The 22859-nt window shown below is 47.4% G+C and overlaps 2 protein-coding genes across 4 annotated transcripts in view; both read left to right on the top strand.

Moving 5' to 3' along the window:
* The window catches only part of LOC308594631 (uncharacterized protein), a 133228-nt gene that overhangs the window by 78075 nt on the left and 32294 nt on the right, over nucleotides 1–22859 (top strand). The window lies entirely within an intron of this gene.
* Nucleotides 1–22859, top strand: part of CCDC33 (coiled-coil domain containing 33) — a 154973-nt gene that overhangs the window by 125958 nt on the left and 6156 nt on the right. For all 3 annotated transcript variants that reach the window (XM_081207621.1, XM_081207619.1, XM_081207620.1), the window contains 5 exons: nucleotides 6331–6395; nucleotides 8181–8208; nucleotides 18779–18974; nucleotides 20795–20883; nucleotides 21944–22075. In XM_081207621.1, coding sequence (XP_081063747.1) covers nucleotides 6331–6395; nucleotides 8181–8208; nucleotides 18779–18974; nucleotides 20795–20883; nucleotides 21944–22075 — 510 coding nt within the window. The remainder of the gene's footprint in view (nucleotides 1–6330; nucleotides 6396–8180; nucleotides 8209–18778; nucleotides 18975–20794; nucleotides 20884–21943; nucleotides 22076–22859) is intronic.

Below are 22859 nucleotides of genomic sequence, written 5' to 3'. Positions count from 1 at the left end.
AGAACCACCATAGCTCAGTTGCAGAGCATGTTCTGCACATGTTCAGTCTCCACTACATTGGTACTTAATTCGTTCCAGAGGTCCATTCTTAACCTGAAACTGTTCTTAACCTGAAGCGCCACTTTAGCTCATGGGGCCTCACGCTGCCACCGCACTGCTGGCGCACAATTCCTGTTCTCATCCTGAGGTAAAGTTCTTAACCTGACGTACTATTTCTGGGTTAGCGGAGTCTGTAACCTGAAGCGTATGTAACCTGAAACCCCAGAGAGCCTTTGCTGCGCTGCCCGACAGTGTGGCCAGCACTGAGCAAGACAGACAAATGTCCTGATTCGGTGGAAGGCAGCTCCCAACGTTCCTTCCCAAAGTAGACGCATGCAACTTTACAGGCGAAATGAAAGCAGCGGATCGCCAGCACAAGGTCATTTTGGCTGCTGAAAGAAGACACAGCAGACGATGCAAACCATGCCAAATCTCTCCCCCCATAGACAGATCCAGGAGGGATGCAGCAAAACAGACCAAACTGATGCCCAAGGAGATGTGAGGCGTTCCCAGGAAGGTCACGGAGGGAGACGTTTAAAAGCTGAGAAGCCTCAGAAGCTAATTGAGCCTTTGAAACATGAGAAGCGGAGTGCATGGCGGAGAAAGGTGCTGAGGCAGCAAAAGGCTATGGTGCTCAGCATCTAAGCAGCAGGGAGTGAGGGACTGATACCTCCCTCTGTCATCTCTAGAGGAGTCAGAGAGAAGGACAAAGAGAGTTAAGGTTGGGCTCTGGCTGGCAGGGGTCGGGAAACACAGTGGGGCTCTGCTACCCATGGAGGCCAGGCCAGTCGGGGCCACAGCCCCCACCATACAGTCAAAGCCCTGCTGTACCACCGGAGTGGTTTAACTGGCAATCCTCCTTCTTCCCAGGGAAGTCTGGGAATTGTAGCTCTGTGAAGGGAATAGGGAGTCTCCCATCTACAATTTAGCAGAGTAACATTCCCCTTTTTAAACTTGCACAGCGGATGCGTTTGCTCAGGCTCGCTAAAGCCTGTAAAATAAGTTACCTGGCAATTTCCCCTTTAGTTCCTCATAAAAGAAATACAGTGGTACCTCGGGTTAAGAACTTAATTCGTTCTGGAGGTCCGTTCTTAACCTGAAACTGTTCTTAACCTGAAGCACCACTTTAGCTAATGGGGCCTCCCACTGCCGCTGCACCGCAGGAGCACGGTTTCTGTTCTCATCCTGAAGCAAAGTTCTTAACCCGAGGTACTTTTTCTGGGTTAGCGGAGTCTGTAACCTGAAGCGTCTGTAACCCGAGGAACCACTGTAGACACGACAGTCTTCTATAAAAGAGTTTACTCACTCACATTCTGTTCACAGATGGATCCCAGAAGGCAGACTCAAGTTACAAAAGTAACATACACCTGGAAACTATCCGATAAGGAGACAGCTCCTTTGTCCTCTCTTGGCAGAAGCCAAGAGAGCATCTTAGGATAAGCAGATGTTGCTTCTTCGATGAATGTAGTCAGAGAGAGAGAGATGGCGACCTCCATTGAGGCATTTTGTTACTTGCATAGGTGAGGTCACGCCCACCTCTGGTCACATGTAGAGGAAGTCTGTCCCAGCCTAGGAGGAAACAGGAAGTTCCGACTGGCTGGTCCAGACACCCCCTTTTTATGTCCACTCTAGGGATGTTGTACTTGACTGCTCTGTGTTTCACATCCCACACCAAGCAGATGCCCCAAAAGGAAACCCGCAAGCAGGATTTGAGCCCAAGAGCAACTCTCCCCTTCACTCTCCAGCTACTGGTATCTGGAAGCATTGCTGCCTCCCACTGTGGAAGAAGAGCAGAGCCACCAACAGCCCTCTCCTCCTTCACAAATGTGTCTGATCCTCCTTTAAAGCCACTCAAGTTGGTTGCCATCTCTGCCTCCTGTGGCAAGGAGTTCCATCGATCAGCCGTGTGCTGCGTAAAGAAGTCCTTCCTTTTATCTGTCCCAAATCTCCCAACATTCAGCTTCATTGGATGTCCATTTTTCAGTATATGGTGTAGAAGTGACCTCCATTGGCACCCCTGCTTCCCAGAAAGAGCATCGCAGCAAATGTCCCCGTCCGTTGGACAGGGGACCAGGGGCTGCTGATTTGCAAGTGTTCATATATGTGTGCATCCTTCCTGCAGTCCATCTCAATCCTTTCACCTGGTGCGGATGACCCAGGGCCCTCCAGCTGTTGTAGTCCAACTTTTGTAGTCCTTTCTGCTTTCTGCCAGGGCACCTGCACCTTTAAAGGGACCCCTGACCATTAAGTCCAGTCACGGCCGACTCTGGGGTTGCGGCGCTCATCTTGCTTTATTTGCCAAGGGAGCCGGCGTACAGCTTCCGGGTCATGTGGCCAGCATGACTAAGCCGCTTCTGGAGAAGCAGAGCAGCACACGGAAACACCGTTTACCTTCCCGCCGGAGCGGTACCTATTTATCTACTTGCACTTCGTGCTTTCGAACTGCTAGGTTGGCAGGAGCTGGGACCGATCAACGGGAGCTCAACCCGTCACGGGGATTCGAACCGCCAATCTTCTGATCTGCAAGTCCTAGGCTCTGTGGTTTAACCCACAGTACCACCCGCATCCTTTCTGCTTTCTGTAGTCCTTTCTGCTTTCTGCCAAGGCACCTGCGCCTTTAACAACTGTGCAAAAAAAACCCCCAACATTCAACAGGTGCTGCATTTGTGTCCCTGTGTGTGGCAAAGGAGATTTGACACCCTGGTTGCTACAAGGAGCTGTGTTGTAGCAACGGCAGCTTCTGGTGTGAGCTGGGCAGCAGGCCACCTCTGCAATCAGGTGCCAACACCTGCCCTGCCCACAGGAGAGTTGTGGCTTGCCCTCATGCAGTTTAGGGTCCAGCTGGCATTGCGTCCCATTAGCAGTTGACTCTGTTGGCGACGGAGCCGGCAGATGTGATGCAAAGCCCTTTGGAGCCTCTTCCGGGAGGACAGGTGAGCACACCTGTTTGCTTTGCGGTTCCGGAGTTTGTGCAGTCCCTCTGGAGGTTGCTGTTTGGAGTGACAGGCGCCTGGCAACCAGTGGAGAGGCTTGTTAATCTGATCTCTGCCAGAGGATCTTTTTATTTCTGCCCCCCATGGGATGGCGTGAGGCACATCCAAAGCACTCAGATGGCACTGTATTACCGCCCCTTCTCTGCAACAGTGAGTATTTGGGGCTGCAGGAGGAGGAAGTAGAATCCTTACAGTCTTTGACTTTGGGATTCTTGCGGCTGGGGCTGAACAAACCATTTCTGCTGCAATCCTACGTACTTCCATGAGAGGAAATCCGGCTGAGCTCTGTAGTTGCTTCCCTCTGATTTGTCATATATAGTGAGAGCCTGTCTGCAAGTCTGTTGCTGTCTACCTTCACATTTGTTTAGTGTGAATTAGTGTTTCATGCCCTTCCTTGTAGGGGCTGTATTTGCAGTAACAGCAAAGGGGATTTGGTTTAATTTAGCATGACACTGAGGATTGTTTGTTTGTTTATTTAATAATATTGATATACTATTTGAGTGTTTTTTTAAAAAAATCCATCGAAACAGTTTACAAAAAGTTAAAACAAGAAAACAAGAAAAAAATTGACACAATTCTTTAAAACATAGAAAAATTAAATATGAAAACAGGTTAAAATTCATTCACATCAACTTTCTCAGGATGGGCTGGTCTAAACAAGGGTGTTTTTAGCAGGTACCAAAACGAGGACAGCAAAGGCGCCTGGTTGATATCAATAGGCAGGGAGTTCCAAAGTAACTAGATGATCAAGTGTCTTTCTACTGATGGATGATGGATGATAGACTGATAAATGGATGGATAAGCAGAGCATAGAAAGGGAGAAATGGATTCCTGTGAGTGCTGGTGTTATGTACTGAGTTGAATAGGATCCAAACTGCAGCAGTCTGATTGGTCCTAGAACAATAGGATCCAAAATGCAGCAGTCTGATTGGTCCTAGAACAATAGGATTCAGAATGCAGCAGTCTGATTGGTCCTAGAACAATGCAGCAGTATGATTGGTTGGCAGGAACCACCCAATCCTGCTCCAGATAGAAGTGAATCCACAACCTGATTGGCTTACAGTAGAATTCCGGAATTAGCCAATCATGTGCAGCCCATTGTGTAAATAATGTATATAAAGCAGATACTGTGAGGGGACTTTCATTCATTCCTCCTCACCACTATGAGCTGAATAAAGAGCATGAAATCACTTTGCGACTCTGAGTATATTTCAGCTGGGTTGAAATGACATTATTAATTATTGTTGTTATTACTATTTGCTTGTATCCAAAGTGGCACTTAAGTCTCTGGTTCTGTTGGTGCAAGGATTTACCCACCTCATGCAGCTTCCCTGTGAAGAGCGATTTACTGTAAAACCACTTTGAGAACTGTAGCCCTGTGACGGGAATCAGGAAACAACCCTCAGCACCCTCAAACTACAGCTCCCAGCCATGCCTGTTCGTAAAGTGGCAGGATCCCGCTTTAGCGGTATAGTGAAGAAGAGGCCTAGGTGACCTTGCAGCAGTCACAATCTCTCTCTCTGATCTCCCTCACAGGTCTGTTGAGGGAGCAGGAGGGAGGGGAAAGAACCATATACCGTATTTTTCGCTCTATAAGACGCACCAGACCACAAGACGCACCTAGTTTTTGGAGGAGGAAAACAAGAAAAAAAATATTCTAAATCTCGGAAGCCAGAACAGCAAGATGGATCGCTGCGCAGCGAAAGCAGCAATCCCTCTTGCTGTTCTAGCTTCTGGGATAGCTGAACAGCCTGCATTCGCTCCATAAGACGCACACACATTTCCCCTTACTTTTTAGGAGGGAAAAAGTGAGTCTTATAGAGCAAAAAATACGGTAAGCTGCCTCAAATTCCTCGGAGGAAAACTGGGAGGAAAGCACAACAATTCCCTGAGATTCTGGGGATGGGATGGCAGCCATCTGCCAACTGCCATCAGCACACAACCAGACCAAAGTGCTGCAAAACTGCCAGCCACCTGCTACCAAGCCAGGTTCAGGGTCCTTGTATTAATTTACAAAGCCCTTAACAACTTAGGTCCAGAATACCCCAGGGACTGCCTAAACCCTTATACCCCCAGCTTGATCACTCAGATCACTTGCAGGAGCGTCGTGAGGCTTGTTTGACAACAATGAGCAATAGAGCCTTTAGTGTCATTGGCCCGGTCTTGTGGAACTGTCTGCCACTAAATCAGGGGTAGGCAAACTAAAGCCCGGGAGCCGGATGTGGCCCAATCGCCTTCTAAATCCAGCCCACGGACGGTCTGGGAATCAGTGTGTTTTTACATGAGTAGACTGTGTGCTTTTATTAAAAATGCATCTCTGCGTTATTTGTGGAGCATAGGAATTCGTTCATATATATATATTTCACCACATGGTCTGAGGAATGGTGGACCGGCCCACAGCTGAAAAAGGTTGCTGACCCCTGCCCTAGAGATTCAGCAGGTCCTTCTGTGCCAACTTTTAAACGCTTACTGAAAACAGGCCTGAGCAGGCAATTAAGACTAGGACTCTCTGCCATGGTTAGCTGATATTTGTTTTGAACTTTCTATATGGCTTTTTATGGTATTACAGTGGTATTTCGGGTTAAGAACTTAATTCGTTCTGGAGGTCCGTTCTTAACCTGAAACTGTTCTTAACCTGAGGTACCACTTTAGCTAATGGGGCCTCCTGCTGCTGCTGCCCGCCGCAGCCGCACGATTTCTGTTCTCATCCTGAAGCAAAGTTCTTAACCCAAAGTACTATTTCTGGGTTAGCAGAGTCTGTAACCTGAAGCATCTGTAACCCGAGGTACCACTGTATTGTATGTTTTTGTTGCTGTAAAGCAGTTTGACTTTTTTTTTAATGATATAGAGGTATACAGATATAGTCATACCTCGGATTGAATGTGCTTCAGGTTGAGCGCTTTTGGGTTGCGCTCCGCAGCAACCTGGAAGTGACGGAGCGCGTTACTTCCAGGTTTCGCCGCATGCGCAGACACTCAAAATGACGTCACACACATGCACAGAAGCGGCAAAATGCGACCTGCGCACGCACAGACGCGCTGTCGCATTTTACGTTCTGTTCAGGATGCGAACGGGGCTCCGAAATGGATACCGTTCACATCCCAAGGTACCACTGTACAAACAAACAAATAAATAAAGCACAACTGCTGCGGGGGGGGGGCGGGGAATGTAGCAAGGCACCACACTGACAGCTGCCACTTTGGGCCTCCACTGTGTTCTGAGTAATAAGGGTCAGGGGTGTGGGTGACAGCAGCCTTTACCTGACGGTTTTCTTTAGTGGCTGTCTTCTGTCTCGCAGATAAACCCAGATGAGTTGCCGCCCCACGATGCTGTGATGGAGATTCTGCCAGAGAAGCGTCCCAGGTAGGGTGGGCCACTCAATTGACAGGAGGGCAATCTACTTCCCAATGACCTGCAAAGAACCTGGGTCTAGGAAAAGGGGGAGGGGCAATCCAATCCATCTCCATTTAAAGGCAAACTCACTCAAATCACACAAAGAATCTGAGAGCCAAAGCAGAGCCGTCCTTCAAAACCTGCACGTTCTTCAGATTTTGAAGTGCAATTCTCCAGCCCAGTAATGTGTACAAAAACGCATATGCAGGGGCAAACTGAGAATTTAAATGCATAAATTAGTGAAATGACATACAAAAATGCATTATATCAGTAAAAATGGTTTTGCAAAAATTAGGGTAAATTTGCACTAAAATGTTGATGCATTTTGACGAGGACCTTATTTTTAAATGCAAACTGGTTCATAGCTGTCAACCTTCCCTTTTTTTACGGGAAATTCCCTTATTCCAGCACCGTTTCCCACTGCTTCCCACTGCTATCCCGGATTGTTAGATATCCCGTGGACTGTCCCCGGGACAGGTGAGGCTGCTGATCCCTTATTTTCGAGGCTGCTGATCCCTTATTTTCAAATCTGAAAGCTGACAGCTATGAACTGGTGTGGAAAGGCAGGGAAATGAGAAACTGACAGAAACAAAAAATGACATACAGTCAACTCCCCATTGGCGTGCGCTCTATTTGCACGTGACCATGCACATGTGTGGTACAGGGAAACCAGAAGTAGATCCCGGAAATGGGGAGCACTCCTGGCTCACGATGTGACCCTCACCAGAGCCCAAAGAGGGCATCCTCTTCGGGCTCTGCGGAGGGGTCTTCTCGCAAGCAGGAGGCCTTCCCATCTAACAGCTGACATGCTGGGAAGCGCAGCTGCGGCTGCTTTCCTGCACATCAACTCCGGCTCATGCGACTCTGTGGACCAGCAAAGCTGAGCTGATACAGGTGACTCCCCATTTCACTGGTGTGCAGGGAGGTTCAGAATGTAACCCCCGTGTAAATGGAGAGTCGTTTGTATTTGACCATCTCTAGGGATGCGGGTTAAACCACAGAGCCTAGGGCTTGCCGATCAGAAGGTTGGCAGTCTGAATCCCTGCGACGAGTGAGCTCCCGTTGCTCGGTCCCAGCTCCTGCCCACCTAGCAGTTCAAAAGCACATCAAAGTGCAAGTAGATAAATAGGTACCGCTCTGGCAGGAAGGTAAACGGCGTTTTCGTGTGCTGCTCTGGTTCGCCAGAAGCGGCTTAGTCCTGCTGGCCACATGACCCGGAAGCTGTACGCCAGCTCCCTCAGCCAGTGAAAGGAGATGAGCGCCGCAACCCCAGAGTCGTCCGCGACTGGACCTAATGGTCAGGGGTCCCTTTACCTTTACCTTTACCTGGGTTGTATCTTTGTCACAGACCCAACTGAGAGTTGTGGGCCAAACTGTTTGATAAACACACTTTAAAAGAATAGGAAGAAGAAGAAGAAGACTTTAGTTGGTTGTTTTATTTCTGAAGCAGTAGGGCAAGCTTCAGGGCCCTGATCTAGAATGTTCTTCCCATCCAGATTGGCCACTTCCTTGCTGAGTGCCCCACCCCCAGGACAGGTGTTAGCCCCCAGGTGTGTTGTTCATTGCAAAATGCACATTCCTGGTCCAAATGTCAGGGTTCTGGAGTCAGATAATTCCTTAGCCTGTGTTAGCGTGGAAGGCCACAATCCGCCTGCCTCCGTCACAGAGTTTCCGCCATACAAATGATGCCTTCACTGGGAAGGCCCAAGGAAGATATTCCCAGTACTGACTTATACCTTGTTCTGCCTTTGGCAGGCCGATCGTCGAAGAGGTCCCAGATCCGGTAAGAGATCTAAAGGATTCCTGTTCATTTTATGCTTGTAGGAAGGGTGGGGTTGGGAAGGTGCAGTAAATGAATGCAGAGGGCTGAGGTGAAGCAGCACGTGTCTATCTGTTTTGTAACAAATCACCCATTTTGCCAGATGGGGCCCATTAGGTTCAACAATAAAAACAAATTTGATCCATTTTCACATGCTAACCTTACTTTGTGGGGGAACCCCATACAAAGAATTGCAAAAAAAGATGGTCAAAATAAAAAAAATTCCTTCCTGTAGCACCTTAAAGACCAACTAAGTTAGTTCTTGGTATAAGCTTTCGTGTGCATGCACACTTCTTCAGATACACAGATGACTATGGCAGACCAACACGGCTACCTATCTGTAACTGTAAAAAAAAAAGATGGTAATATGGAAAAGTTGGGTGGAAACAGGTGTACTGACGTTGGACCAACTGGGTAGTGATGCCCGCCCTGTGGAACGCCCTCCCATCAGATGTCAAGGAAATAAACAACTTTCTGACTTTTAGAAGACATCTGAAGGCATCCCTGTTTAGGGAAGTTTTTAATGGCTGATGTTTTAATGCATTTTTAATATTTTGTTGGAAGCCACCCAGAGTAGCTGGGGAAACCCAGCCAGATGGGCAGGGTATAAATAAATTATTATTATTATTATTATTATTATTATTATTATTATTATTATTACTACTACTACTACTACTACTACCCTATGAACAGACTGCTTACAGGCGCAGACTCTGTTTGGATTAATAGGATAACATTTGGACAGAGTTATGGCACTTCCTAGAATCATAGAATAGTAGAGGTGGTAGGAACCCAGCGGGTCCTCCAGCCCAACTTCCTGCAATTCAGGAACCTCAGCTAAAGCATCCCTGGTAGATGGCCACCCAACCTCTGCTTAAAAACCTCCTAGGAAGGAGAGTCCACCACCTTTTGAGGGAGTTCATTCTACTGTTAAATGGCTCTACCACCAGAAAGCTCTTCCTGATGTTTAGCTAGAATCTCCTTTCTTATAATTTGGATCCATCTGGATCCTCCCCACAGAGTAGCAGAAAACAAGCCGGCCCCACCCTCCACGTGGCAGCCCTTCAGATATTTGAAGATAGCCCCATCTTGGCACTACCTACAAGCAAAGGCAGTGTGTTCCCATCTACCCGCAACCCGAAGAAGGGTTTACAAAAAGATAAAACAATAAAATCGGGGGGGGGGGGGGAATACAACAACAGTTGAAAATCTACCCCAAGTTTAAATGCTAAAACAGGTTGAAATTCACATCAACTTTCTAAGCATCGGGGTAGGTTTGTCTAAACAAGAATGTTTTTAGCAGGCGCTGAAAAGAATACAGGGAAGATTGTGTTGAGTTGTGCTGTGTTGTGTGCGATGTGCCTATGCTCTGGAAATCTTTGGGAGAACATGAAGCTATTGGAAGCTTTTTAAAACAAATCTATTAAAAGAAAGATGCTGCCCTCTGCAGCAAAGAAGTAGATTTGCAGAAACGCCCTAGCCAGCTAATAAATAAGCCTTCCCAATGTTCCCATGCTACAACTCACTGTCCTTTGGCCATACTGTCAGGGACTGATGGGTATTAGGGTTGGTATTAAATTTCTATCCCACTTTTCCTCCCAAACACCAAACTTTTAAAACAATGCATTTTTTAAAAAACATATTTAAAGCACACCATACATTCAGAGCACATGGCATCCCCTTCCAGGAATCCTGGAAACTGTAGTTTGTTAAGGGTGCTGGGAATTGTAAAGGAGCTCTGCGTTGTCTGAAGAGGTGCCATTTCATGGAGGAGGAGATTTTGAAGGCCACTAGCACTGGTGGCTCTGCTCTGCCTCTATAGTCGGAGGCACTAAATGCTTCTGGAAACTACAGGAAGTGAGAGGGGTCTCGTGCTCAGATCCTCCTTATGGGTTTGCCACAGGCATCTGGTCGTCCACTGTGAGAACAGGGTGCTGGACTAGATGGGTCACTGGCCTGATCCTGCAGGCTCTTCCTACAACTCTTTCCTCTGCATTTGGCAGCCTGTAAGCAAGCACCCTAGGGACACAGGTGACGCTGTGGTCTAAACCACAGAGCTTAGGGCTTGCAGATCAGAAGGTCAGCGGTTCGAATCCCCGCGACGGGGTGAGCTCCCGTTGCTCGGTCCCAACTCCTGCCCACCTAGCAGTTCAAAAGCACTTGCGAGAAGCCAAGTTACAGGGAACCAGGCAGAGGGCCTTCTCGGTAGTGGCGCCCTCCCTGTGGAACGCCCTCCCACCAGATGTCAAAGCGAACAACAACTACCAGACTTTTAGAAGACATCTGAAGGCAGCCCTGTTTAGGGAAGCTTTTAATGTTTGATGTATCACAGTATTTTAATATTCTTTTGGAAGCCGCCCAGAGTGGCTGGGGAAACCCAGCCAGATGGGCGGGGTATAAATAATAAATTATTATTATTATTATTATAAGTAGATAAATAGGTACCACTCCGGCGGGAAGGTAAACAGTGTTTCCGTGCACTGCTCTGGTTTGCCAGAAGTGGCTTAGTCATGCTGGCCACAAGACCCGGAAGCTGTACACCAGCTCCCTCGGCCAATAAAGCGAGATGAGCACCGCAACCCGAGTCGGCCACGACTGGACCTAATGGTCAGGGGTCTCTTTACCTTTTAACCATTAGGTCCAGTCACAGACGACCCTCTATAGGCCGAGGGAACCTTCTGATCAGCAAGTCCTAGGCTCTGTGGTTTAACCCACAGCGCCACCCACGTCCCTTAGGGGTACCTTTACCTTTATCCTTTAAGCAAGCACCCTACTGGGCACCCATCCATTCCCCTGCCGGGGGGCTGAGTCCTTCAGCTCTGATGCCTGGGCCGTGAGTCATATCAGGATACTGCCGTGCACAGTGATTTCCAGCAGGCTTCCTCGTCACCCGTCAGAAGGACAGGCATTCTCCCCCTCTCCAGAATTCCAGGCAGTCAATCTCCCTGTTCTGCAAACAAACAAACCAAGCTTATCTCTTGGCATCCCATTGAAAGCTGGGGCAAGGCCAGGTGCCTGTGAGGTCAGCAGTTTGGCGTGGAGGCAACTCTGTCATGGCCATCCCCGTCCCCAAGTGCCCTCTCACCCCCACTGCCAAGGGAAACTGCTGCTCCCATTTGCTTGATCTGCCCCAACAGAAGCATTTGCCTGGCAGGAAATTTGGATGCTATTTAGTGTGAGGCATGGGGAAAGGATTTGCATTTCGAGGGAAAGCAGCCTAATTAGTCGTTTTGGGGGGACTCCTCCTGTCCCTTGAGGCTCAGGTAGCCTCGGTGGCACAGATTGCCTTAACTATGACTAGTGGCCCAGCTGCGCCTCTATTTGGACAGGGGTCGCTTAACTTTGGTTGTCTATGCTCTGGTGACCGCCAGGATCAGTTACTGCAACGCATTGGGGATAGGGCTGCCTTTGAAAACAGTTCAGAGACTACAGCTAGTGCAGAATTCTGTAGCCAGAGTGCTGACCAGGGCAGGGCAGTCCAAGCATGTTAAAGCAATTCTGGTACAGCTGCACTGACTGCCAGTTAGTTTCTCAGCTCAGATCAAAGGGCTGGTTTTGACCCATAAGGCCTTACATTGCTCAGGACTCTGATACTATAAGGACTGCCTCTCCCCACATGAACTAGCCTGGTCCCTGGATTTGGCATCTGAGGCCCTTTTCTGTGTGCTCCCTCCACGGCAAGTGCAGAGGACAGAGACATGAGAATGGGCCTTTTCAGTGCTGGCCCCTCAGAGAGGCACGTACCTTCACTATCTCCTTTAAGGCAGCATGGAAAACTGTTCTCTTTACCCAGACTTTTGGCCCTTAATTTTGAGGGGTTTAGCTATTTGTGCCCTCTTTCACGGGCCAGAATGTGTTAGACTGTGTCCAGTATACCTGAAGGAGCGTCTCCACCCCCATCATTCTGCCCGGACACTGAGGTCCAGCTCTGAGGGCCTTCTGGCGGTTCCCTCATTGCGAGAAGCAAAGCTACAGGGAACCAGGCAGAGGGCCTTCTCGGTAGTGGCGCCCGCCCTGTGGAATGCCCTTCCAGCAGATGTCAAAGCGATAAACAACTACCTGACATTCAGAAGACATCTTAAGGCAGCCCTGTTCAGGGAAGTTTTTAATGTGTGATATTTTACTGTATTTTTGGTTTCTATGGAAGCCGCCCAGAGTGGCTGGGGAGGCCCAGCCAGATGGGCGGGGTATAAATAATAAATTATTATTATTATTATTATTATTATTATTATTAGACCTGCCTTTGATATGAATGAATGTGGTTTTAGGTTTTTATTTTTGTTTCATGCTGGTTTTAATCTTTGGGCTATTTTGTAAGTTGCTTTGGGTTGCCTTTTATAAAAGAAAAGCAACAAATAAGTGCAATTAAATTCTTCTTCTTCTTCTTCTTCTTCTTCTTCTTCTTCTTCTTCTTCTTCTTCACACTTTCCAAAACAATATGTGAATCAAAACACAGCCATACTTCAACATTCACACTTCCCCAATTTTGCAATGTTGTTCTCCAGCCAAAGTGTGTTTCAAAGTGCATATACTAAGGTGAGGTGTGCCTTAAAAATGCATGTGTTAGCATGGGAAAACCTTTAAAAATGTGTCACGTTAGGGAAAAATGATTTGCTTAAATGTGTGTATATGGCAAAATTGCATAAAAACATGTGCATATTAGCAGAAATTTGCTGATGAGCTTGCCAAGTGATGTGGAGAACTGAACTTAAGGTTGGGAAAATTAGAACATTGACAGACTTGCCCGTCCCTATTTAGAGCCAATTTGGAATTTATTCTAATCCAGGAGGATCTCTTTCCCCCTCCCCCAATACTTTTTATTGCTTTTTTGTAACAACAACAAATGAAACAAATACTCTGACATTAAAAAAATTGTATGTCTTCTTATTTAACCTGCGCCTTATTGCGCCCAAACTTCCTTCCATCCCTTCAACGGTTTCCATGTCTCAAATCTTTTCTTACAGTTTCTTATTTACACTCCATCCACATCACAAGATTTACATTAATCCTGCTACAGTTTTTAAATTCTTACAATTACTCCGTATATATTCAACAAATTTACTCCAACCCTTTTCGAACTTTGCTTCTTTTTGGTTCCGGATCTTATAAGTCAATTTCGCCAATTCTACGTATTCAAACATTTTTGTCTGCCACTCCATTAAAGTTGGGATTTATTGGGATTTCCATTTCTGAGCCACTAAGATTCTAGCAGCGGTCGTTGCGTACATGAATAGTTTGTAATCTTCCTTTTTTTAATTCATCCCCTGTTATCCCTAGCAAAAATGCTTCCAGGAGGATCTCAATTTCCGGCACCAACATTTGGGATCTGTGTAAGAACACAATCTTGCACTTTGCCTCTCTCATATCTGCTTTTGCGCCTACATGCTTTCTATAGCCGGATGGGTCACTATCTTCATTCGGAGAAAATCTGCAGGTGATTGGGAAAGCATCTTGCGCTGTGTGGGCGGGAGGACAAGGCCCTCTGCTGCAATTCTGCTGACCTTTCTGTGTGCAAACCACTTGCCTTTTTGCTGAGAGACAAGCGGGAGGGAGGGAAGAGGGAGAGCAGTGTGGCTTGGAACAAGCAGGCAAGGTCACTCTCGTACTGCGGGGCAGGATCTCGCTGAACCAAAACAGCTGTTGATCTGACACAGGAGGAAGTTGGCGTGTGCAATCTGGCCAAGGTTAGAGGGGGTTGGGGAGGAGAATCCTTTTTCGATTGCTTACCTCATGAAAACATAGGACGAGCCCTACAGCTAGATCAGGCCAAATGCTTGTCTTGTTCTCATAGTGGCCAGCTGGATGCCTCTGGGGAGCCCACAAGCAGCCGTGCTCCCCAGTCTTGTGATTCCAGGCAAATAGCATTCAGAGGCATACCACCTCCCGTAAAGGTAAAGGGACCCCTGACAGTTAAGTCCAGTCACAGATGACTCTGGGGTTGCGGCGTTCATCTCGCTTTCAGGCCGAGGGAGCTGGCTTTGTCCACAGACAGCTTTCTGGGTGATGTGGCCAGCATGACTAAACTTCTTCTGGTACAATGGGACACCGTGATGGAAACTAGAGAGCACAGAAACACCGTTTACCTTCCCACCAGAGCGGTACCTATTTATCTACTTGCACTGGCGTGCTTTCGAACTGCTAGGTTGGCAGGAGCTGGGACAGAGCAACAAGAGCTCACCCCATCACGGGGATTCAAACTGCTGACCTTCCGATCGTCAAACCCAAGAGGCTTGGTGGTTTAGACCACAGCGCCGCCCACATCCTGACATACCAACTTATAACACCATAAAAAGGTAAAGGGACCCCTGACAGTTAAGTCCAGTCGCGAATGACTCTGGGGTTGTGGTGTTTGTCCACTCCACAGACAGTTTTTCCGGGTCATGTGGCCAGCATGACCAAGCCGCTTCTGGTGAAACCAGAGCAGCGCACGGAAACGCTGTTTACCTTCCCGCCGGAGTGATACCTATTTATCTACTTACATTTTTTGGGGTGCTTTTGAACTGCTAGGTTGGCAGGAACAGGGACAGAGCAAAGGGAGCTCACTCCGTCATGGGGATTCGAACCGCCTACCTTCTGATCGGCAAACCCTAGGCGCAGTGGTTTAGACCCGCGTCCCACACCACCTCCCATACTGGAGGCAATAAGTGGCCACTCTGACCAGCAGCCACTGATGGCTTGATCCTCCATGAATTTGTCTAACCACCACAAGTGTCAGAAATCAGACCCAGGCGGAAATCATCACATGTCATCCACTGATGGCAGGAGCTACTACAGATGGATCCTCCTCATGACTCGAATGATGAAAAGACATGATGAAAAACCATTTCATCAAAAATTTTAAATAAACATCCATAATCCCAGCAGAGACATCACCTTGCTAACAGAGGTCCATATAGTTAAAGCTATGGTTTTCCCAGTAGTGATGTATGAAAGTGAGAGCTGGACCATAAAGAAGACTGGTCGCTGAAGAACTGATATTTTTGAATTATGGTGCTGGAGGAGACTCTTGAGAGTCCCATGGACTGCAAGAAGATCAAACCTATCCATTCTGAAGGAAATCAGGCCTGAGTGCTCACTGGAAGGGCAGGTCCTGAAGCTGAGGCTCCGATACTTTGGCCACCTCATGAGAAGAGAAGACTCCCTGGAAAAGACCCTGATGTTGGGAAAGATGGAGGGCACAAGGAGAAGGGGATGACAGAGGACGAGATGGTTGGACAGTGTTCTCAAAGCTACCAGCATGAGTTTGACCAAACTGCGGGAGGCAGTGGAAGTGCCTGGCATGCTCTGGTCCAGGGGGTCACAAAGAGCCAGACACAACTAAACAACAACAATTCCATAGGGACATAAGAAGAGCCTTTTGGATCAGGCCAATGGTCCATCTAGTCCAGCACCTGCTGTCACAGTAGTCACATAGATGACTTCTGGGAAACTTGCAAGCAGAATCTGGGCACAAGAGCCCCAGAGTTTCCAGCAGTTTCCAGTATTCAGAAGCACTGCTGCCTCCAGCTGTGGCTAGTGGCTAAAATAACAACATTTTCCCATTCATCTTAACACCAAATTCATCTTGTCTGACTCCCCCCACCCCCTGTTTCCATTTTTTTTTTACATTTCTTCCCCTTGCATATACGGTAATTACAGTGGTGCCTCGCAAGACGAATGCCTCGCAAAACGAAAAACTTGCAAGACGAAAGAGTTTTCCATTTTTGAGTCATTCCGCAAGACGAATTTCCCTATGGGCTTGCTTCGCAAGAAGAAAGCCCATAGGGAAATCTCCGGGGACCTCTTTTAAAATGCTGGCGGTCGGGAGCAAAGACATTTGCCCACCGCCAGCCTTCAGAAGAGGTCCTGGACTTTTTAAAATCTCCCCGGGACAGCGGAGGCTTCGCTGCCGCCCGCCAGCATTTTAAAATCGCCCCGGGACAGCGGGGGCTTCGCTGCCGCCCGCCAGCATTTTAAAATCGCCCCGGGACAGCGGGGGCTTCGCTGCCGCCCGCCAGCATTTTAAAATCGCCCCGGGACAGCGGGGGCTTTTAAAATGCTGGCGGTCGGCAGCAAAGCGCTCCTGTCCCCGGAGCTTGCGGGGCGGGAGGTGGGGAGAAGGGCTTTTCTTCCCACTGCCAGCCTTCAGAACAGCCTTCTGAAGGCTGGCGGTGGGAAGAAAAGCCCTTGTCCCCCCCCCCCCCAGCCTTCAGAAGAGGTCAGGGGACAGACTGTCCCCGGACCTGGTCTGAAGGTGGTTTCCATAGGAACGCATTGATTGATTTTCAATGCATTCCTATGGGAAACTGTGCTTCGCAAGACGAAAAACTCGCAAGAAGAAAAAACTTGCGGAACGAATTAATTTCGTCTTGCGAGGCACCACTGTATTTTTCAATTCTGTTTTTTTAATCTAAGATATCCAATTATCTCATAAATGATACACCAATCCTGCCAATGTTTTAACATATTTACAGTGTTCTTTAACATAATCTATCAATTTTATCCAATCTTGCTTGAATTTCTTCTCATCTTGATGCCTGATCTTCACGGTACCTTTTGCCATTCCGGCATAGTCTATCATCTTGTTTGTCCATTCTTCCTTCATTAGTACGCCATCTTCTTTCCACTCTGAGGCAAATAACAATATAGCAGCCATGGCAGCGTACATAAATAGTCTCTTTACATTCTTTGGTATTTCTTCCCCCATTATTCCAAGCAAAAAGGCTTCTGGTTTTTTAATGAAAAGTTATCTTAAACATTTTTTTTTATTCATTATATATCACTTCCCAGAAGTCTTTTGCCTTTTTGCAAATCCACCACATGTGAAAAAAGTGCCTTCATTATCTTTACATTTACAACATATTTTGGAGGAATTTTATACATCTTTGCAATCTTTACCAGAGTTAAATACCAGCGATACATCATTTGCATATAATATTCTTTCAATGTACTACACGCCGTAAATTTCAAATCCTCTTTCCACAGCTTTCCCCATGACTCAAGTGGGATATTATATCCCAAATCCTTTGCCGATTTTATCATTACATCTTTAACCTCCTCATCTTTCGTCTCCCATTCCAATAGTAGTTTATACATTTTTGATAATAATTCCTCATTATTCTCCAACAGTTCTTTTTGAAACTTTGAGAATTCCTTCCCAAAGCCTTTTTCTTTATCACTTCTGAATATGTCATTTAGTTGGTGGTATTGTGACCAATCTGTTAACAGGTGGTTTATTTCTCCATACTCTTTTACCTTCAATTTATTTTCCACCTCTGTTAAGAGATCTTTGTACATAGGCCAATTCCCTTTCATGTTTATTTTTTTGAGAACGTATTGCCAAGAATCCTATTTTTGTTTGAATCAAGACCCATAATCAGAAGAGCAGAACACTTCAAACAATGGAAAAAATATTTTTAAATTTGTCTGGCGGGGGGGGGGGAGCCCAGAATAAAATATAAATTATTAATGGATGAAAAACAAAGAGGGGGATTCTCACTGCAGGACCTGAAATTATATTATGAAGCGTCTTGTCTTTGCTGGTTGTGGGAATGGGTACAATTAAAGAATACGGATATACTGGGTTTAGAAGGACATGATAACAGATATATGGTTGGCATGCTTATCTATGGTATTGAGAAAGTAAAAATACACAAGGGATTCCTGAACCACATTGTAAGAAAATCAATTTTTATCACTGAGATCCTTCCCCACGATGTTAAATTCATCCTTCCCCATATCTCCATAGCTCTTTCAATTCCATTCCACACTTTTACATAATTATCTTTAAAAATATTTATGTTTCTATTTGTTAACCATATCCCTAGATATTTAATTTCTTTACTACCACTAAATCCGTTTTTTGCTTAAATTCATTTTCCATTTATTCTGACGTATTCTTCAATAACGCTTTTGTTTTATTTTTATCAAGCTTGAAACCTGCTACTTGTCCAAATTTATCTGTCTTTTTTACCCTTGGTATATTTTCCAAGGGTTCTTCCACAGTTATAACCAGGTCATCCGCAAATGCTTTTAACTTATACGCTTTACTCCCTGATGTAATTCCTTTTATGTTTTTATCCAGTCATATTCCTTGTCAACGTTTCTAATACTAAAATAAACAATAATGGAGACAGAGGGCATCCCTGTCTCGTTCCCTCAGTTATTATACATTTTTCATTTAATACATTGTTTACTGTTAAGTTCACCTGTCGTTCAGAATAAATTGCACATATGCCTTTCATAAATGTCCCCTTCCAATGTGCAACAAAACCCATCCATCCAAACAGCACCAGTGAAAATAAGAGACTCTGGGTAACGTTTGTCTAAGCAAATGTGTCTTCAAGAGCTGGCGGGATGCCAATGCTGATGGGAGTCTTTCGTATTTCAGCAGGAGAACATTCCACAACACAGGTGGCACTGGTGGAAAAAGCCCACCTCCATCTTGCCACAAGCTGATAATCACCAGGCCCTGTCAAAACTAACAGGGTGCAATTTGTGGATTCTAACTATCTTTACTGGGTCCTGATTCTTCTTCTTTTCCAATGGCTGCCAGGAGATGGACAATTACCATGCAGCCATGCAGAGGATGGCAGATGATATCCTGTCCCTGCGCCAGCACGTCACCAACCTGGAGTCTGAGAACAGCGCCCTGCGACGCAACCTCGCCATGCATGAAGATGTGGGCCGCATCCTGTTTCACGACATAGACCCTGACGTCATGACAAAGGCTGAAATCATTGACAGGATATGTAAGGAGATTGCCTACTTCTCTGCCAATCCGTATGACACAGGAGGGGACAGGTGAAGGTCCCCCATGGGGGAAGGATGTAGAGCTTGTTGGGTGGCAGCTAGACTGGGTGGCCACTTAGGCGTCATCCCCAAACCTAAGTCTACTAGTCATGATTGGTGCATGCTGCCTCATCTGTTGGAGGCAGTATACCTCTAAGTACCAGATGGTGGCCATCACAAATGCAGAAAGGGTAGCCAGGCAGTTGACAGATTGGCCCATCCTTGTTTACGGCCAAGCTGGAATTTGGTCCTAACATAGTAATAATAATAATAAATTTTATTTATACTCCTCCCTCCCCAGCCAAAACCGGGCTCAGGGCGGCTAACACCAAGTATAAAAACAATTGATTAAAACACAACTGAAAAATAAGATTATAGTACAACATTTGAGTGGGAACTCAAATCAAAAACTTTTTGGGGATGAAAACGTCAAATCTTCACCAAGGCCAACTATCCAAACTGGTCCTACATGGACCAGAAAAAAGCCAGGGAAGTCCCCAAATAGGAGTTCCATCATAGAAGGGAAAAAGTAAAGAGGGGAAGAGGAGCAAGTTGATTCTAAGCCAAAGGCCAGGTGGAACAACTCTGTCTTACGGGCCCTGCAGAAAGAAATCAGATCCTGCAGGGCCCTGGTCTCATGAGAAAGAGCGTTCCTCCAGGCCGGAGCCAGAGTTGAAAAGGAGGATCATAGGAGGATTGGTGCTTTGAAACAGCCCTGTATGAACACCAACCAGAGCCCTGTGGGAAACCCATAAGCAGAACCCAAGGGCAAGAGCACTGTCCCATGAGAAGAGCTCTGCTAGATGAGGTCCACGGCCCATCTAGTCCAGCTTCCCGTTCTCAAAGTGGTAAACCAGATGTCAGTGGGAAACCTGCAAGCTTGACCCAAGCAGAAGAGAAGGGGATGCTGGACTTGGTGGACTACTGGCCAAATCCAACACTCTCTTCTTATGTTCTCATCTATGGGATTCTTCGCCTTTCCTGGTCATCCTCCGTATTGCTCAGAGCTAGAGCACACAATTTGCACAAAGAAAGTCCCAAATTCAACATGCTGTATTAGGGTTTTTTTTAAATAAAAAAAAATGGGAAACACCTCTGGCTGAGACCCTTGAGCAGTGCTGCCAGTCAGAGTGGGCAGTGACAGATGAGATAGTCCAATGGTCTCATTCTATATAAAGCTGCTTCCCAACTCACTGATGTTGAGAACTGGGACACATAAGGCAAGAAGCCTCTCATATCATGGAACCATAGAACTGTAGGGTGGAAGGGACCCAAAGCGTAATCTTGTCCAATCCCCTCCAGTACAGAAGGCAGAGCCAGTGGCGTAGCGTGGGGGGTGCAGGGGGGCCCGGCCGCACCGGGCGCAACATCTGGGGGGGGCGCGCTCGCACTCGCAGCTCTCTGCCCCTACCTGGCTCACTCACTCTCTCTCACTGCAGTGCTGGCTGTGCGAATCCGATCCGAGCCGCTGGGTCGCCGCCCACTGTGGAGGGGGTGGGTGCCAGGCGTGCGGTGCGGAGAGAGAGCGAGGGACTATCTGGGGGAGGGACAGTGCAGCGGCCACGCAGCGCTGAGCGCGGGAGAGAACCACACCAGACCAGACCAGGCAGCAGCAAGAAGAAGCTGGCAGCGGCGGCAGGTTAGGGGGCGCAAATTACTTGCCTTGCCCCGGGTGCTGACAACCCATGCTACGCCGCTGGGCAGAGCACCCACCATGGTGTCTGAGAGCCCTGGTCCTCCCTGGATGGGGTTTTCTCCAGGCTCTGCCTTTGTTTTTTAGTAACCCTCAAGCAGAAACTAAGTGCTGGGGCTCGGGAGATGGCCAGAATGAAGGACCGGGTTCAAAGGCTGCAGAATGAACTGATTCGGGTAAGCGCTTCTGTGTTTGCCATTCATCACAGCTTTGGAGAGACTCTGCATTGTGGGTAGGAATGGGGGCAGTGATTTATTTGGTCCATATTTTAATAGGAACCTACCTGATTCCCAAACCAGGATTTGACAGGATTTGCGGGACGCGGGTGGCGCTGTGAGTAAAAGCCTCAGCGTCTAGGGCTTGCCGATCGAAAGGTCGGCGGTTCGAATCCCCGCGATGGGTGAGCTCCCGTTGCTCGGTCCCAGCACCTGCCAACCTAGCAGTTCGAAAGCACCCCTAAGTGCAAGTAGATAAATAGGAACCGCTTACCAGCGGGAAGGTAAACGGCGTTTCCGTGTGCAGCTCTTGCTCGCCAGAGCAGCTTCATCATGCTAGCCACATGACCCGGAAGTGTCTCCGGACAGCGCTGGTCCCCGGCCTCTTAAGTGAGATGGGCGCACAACCCTAGAGTCTGTCAAGACTGGCCCGTACGGGCAGGGGTACCTTTACCTTTACCTTTACCTGATTCCCAAACCAGGATTTGAAATGAAACATTGCAAGCCTCCCAAACTCACACTTCACTGCATTTTGCAATGAAGTTATCCAACCAAAAAATGCATACCCAAAGGAGAAAGTGCACACACGTGCTTCTCTTAGTTAAAAAAAAGAAAAAGGGTGGGGGGAATAGTGATAAATTGGAGATTTTGTATACAAAAATGTGCTTAATAGACAAAATGCACATGTGTGCGATTTTTCTGGTTCACTTAAAAAAAAGTCACAAACTGACATGGAAATTGAGAGAAGTGAATTTAAGATTGAGAAAATGAGAAATGGAAAGAAATGGAATTGGATAGATTTGTCCATTGGGGATAATGGGATTTATAGTCCAGGAACCTCTGGAAGATCACAGGTTTTCTACCTCTGTTCAGCAGAGGATCAGTCGGTCCCCACTAGGTCTGGGTCTGTCCAGAGTCCTCCACAAAGAAGCCTCTACCACTCACTCCCCACCCCCCCCCAAAGAAATCAGGTCTGTGGTTCCATCCCATCTCAAGGGCCTTGGTCCTTTCCCACCACCAGAAAAATGACCGAGAAAAGGACCTCGTGATGTTGCAACGAGCTCACCAGCAGCAGCAAATGGTGCTAAGGAAATACCAAGCCAAGATCGCCAAGATGCATGCTCTGGAAGATGCGGTGAAGAAACAGGAAAAGGTGAGGGAAGACGAGTGGGAGAAATGTGAAGACATCAGGGTAGGGGCTTGGGGGCAGAATCTGGGAAGGCTGCTCAGGAGGGACTCTGAGCACAAATGGCAATTTGGGTTTCCTGTGGATTGCTGTTTGCTCTGATTCAGTGGTCAAGAGCGGGCTTCTACAGGGAAATCACCAGGGCAAAAAAGACACTCGGTCTCAGAGCTTTAAAGCGCAGACCTGGAACTGTGGCACAGAAAGATGTGTGGACGAGCCCTGAGTAGAGTAAGACACCTTGCCATCTATAGGGCACTCACCCCATAAAAACATTAAGCCCAGAATCTGGTACCACCTCATGAAAGTCACTGTAAGGTCGCTTGTATCATGTGGCAGCTGACAGAATGGCCTATGAGATTGAGCCTGTTCAGCTTCTACTTAGATAACTCAACTGGAGGAGAGACCACCGTTTCCCAAGGACGTCTGTCTTACTGTTATACCAAATCTTACCCATGAGGCAACCTCTCCCAGTAGCATAGGTGCCGACTCCCTGGGGCTCTGGGTGCCCAAACACTCACAAAATTCCCCATGAAGGGGCCGGGCAGCCACAAAATTTGGTGCCAGGGCCATGCACGCTCCATGGCAGCCACGGCCCCAGGCACCCATGGTCATGGGGCCAAACTGGCACTCCTGCCCAGTAGTTCACTCAGAGCTGTTTCCTTGCCATTTCCATCTTTTGCAATGAAATGTGACTGCTGGTCTACGGCAATGAACGGGAGCATTGCACTGAGCCCATTGCTGGAGACCAGCA

This window comes from Podarcis bocagei, assembly GCF_964188305.1.
Source record: "Podarcis bocagei genome assembly, chromosome: 9".
Lineage (NCBI taxonomy): Eukaryota > Metazoa > Chordata > Lepidosauria > Squamata > Lacertidae > Podarcis > Podarcis bocagei.
This window is presented reverse-complemented; position numbering and strand designations above follow the sequence as displayed.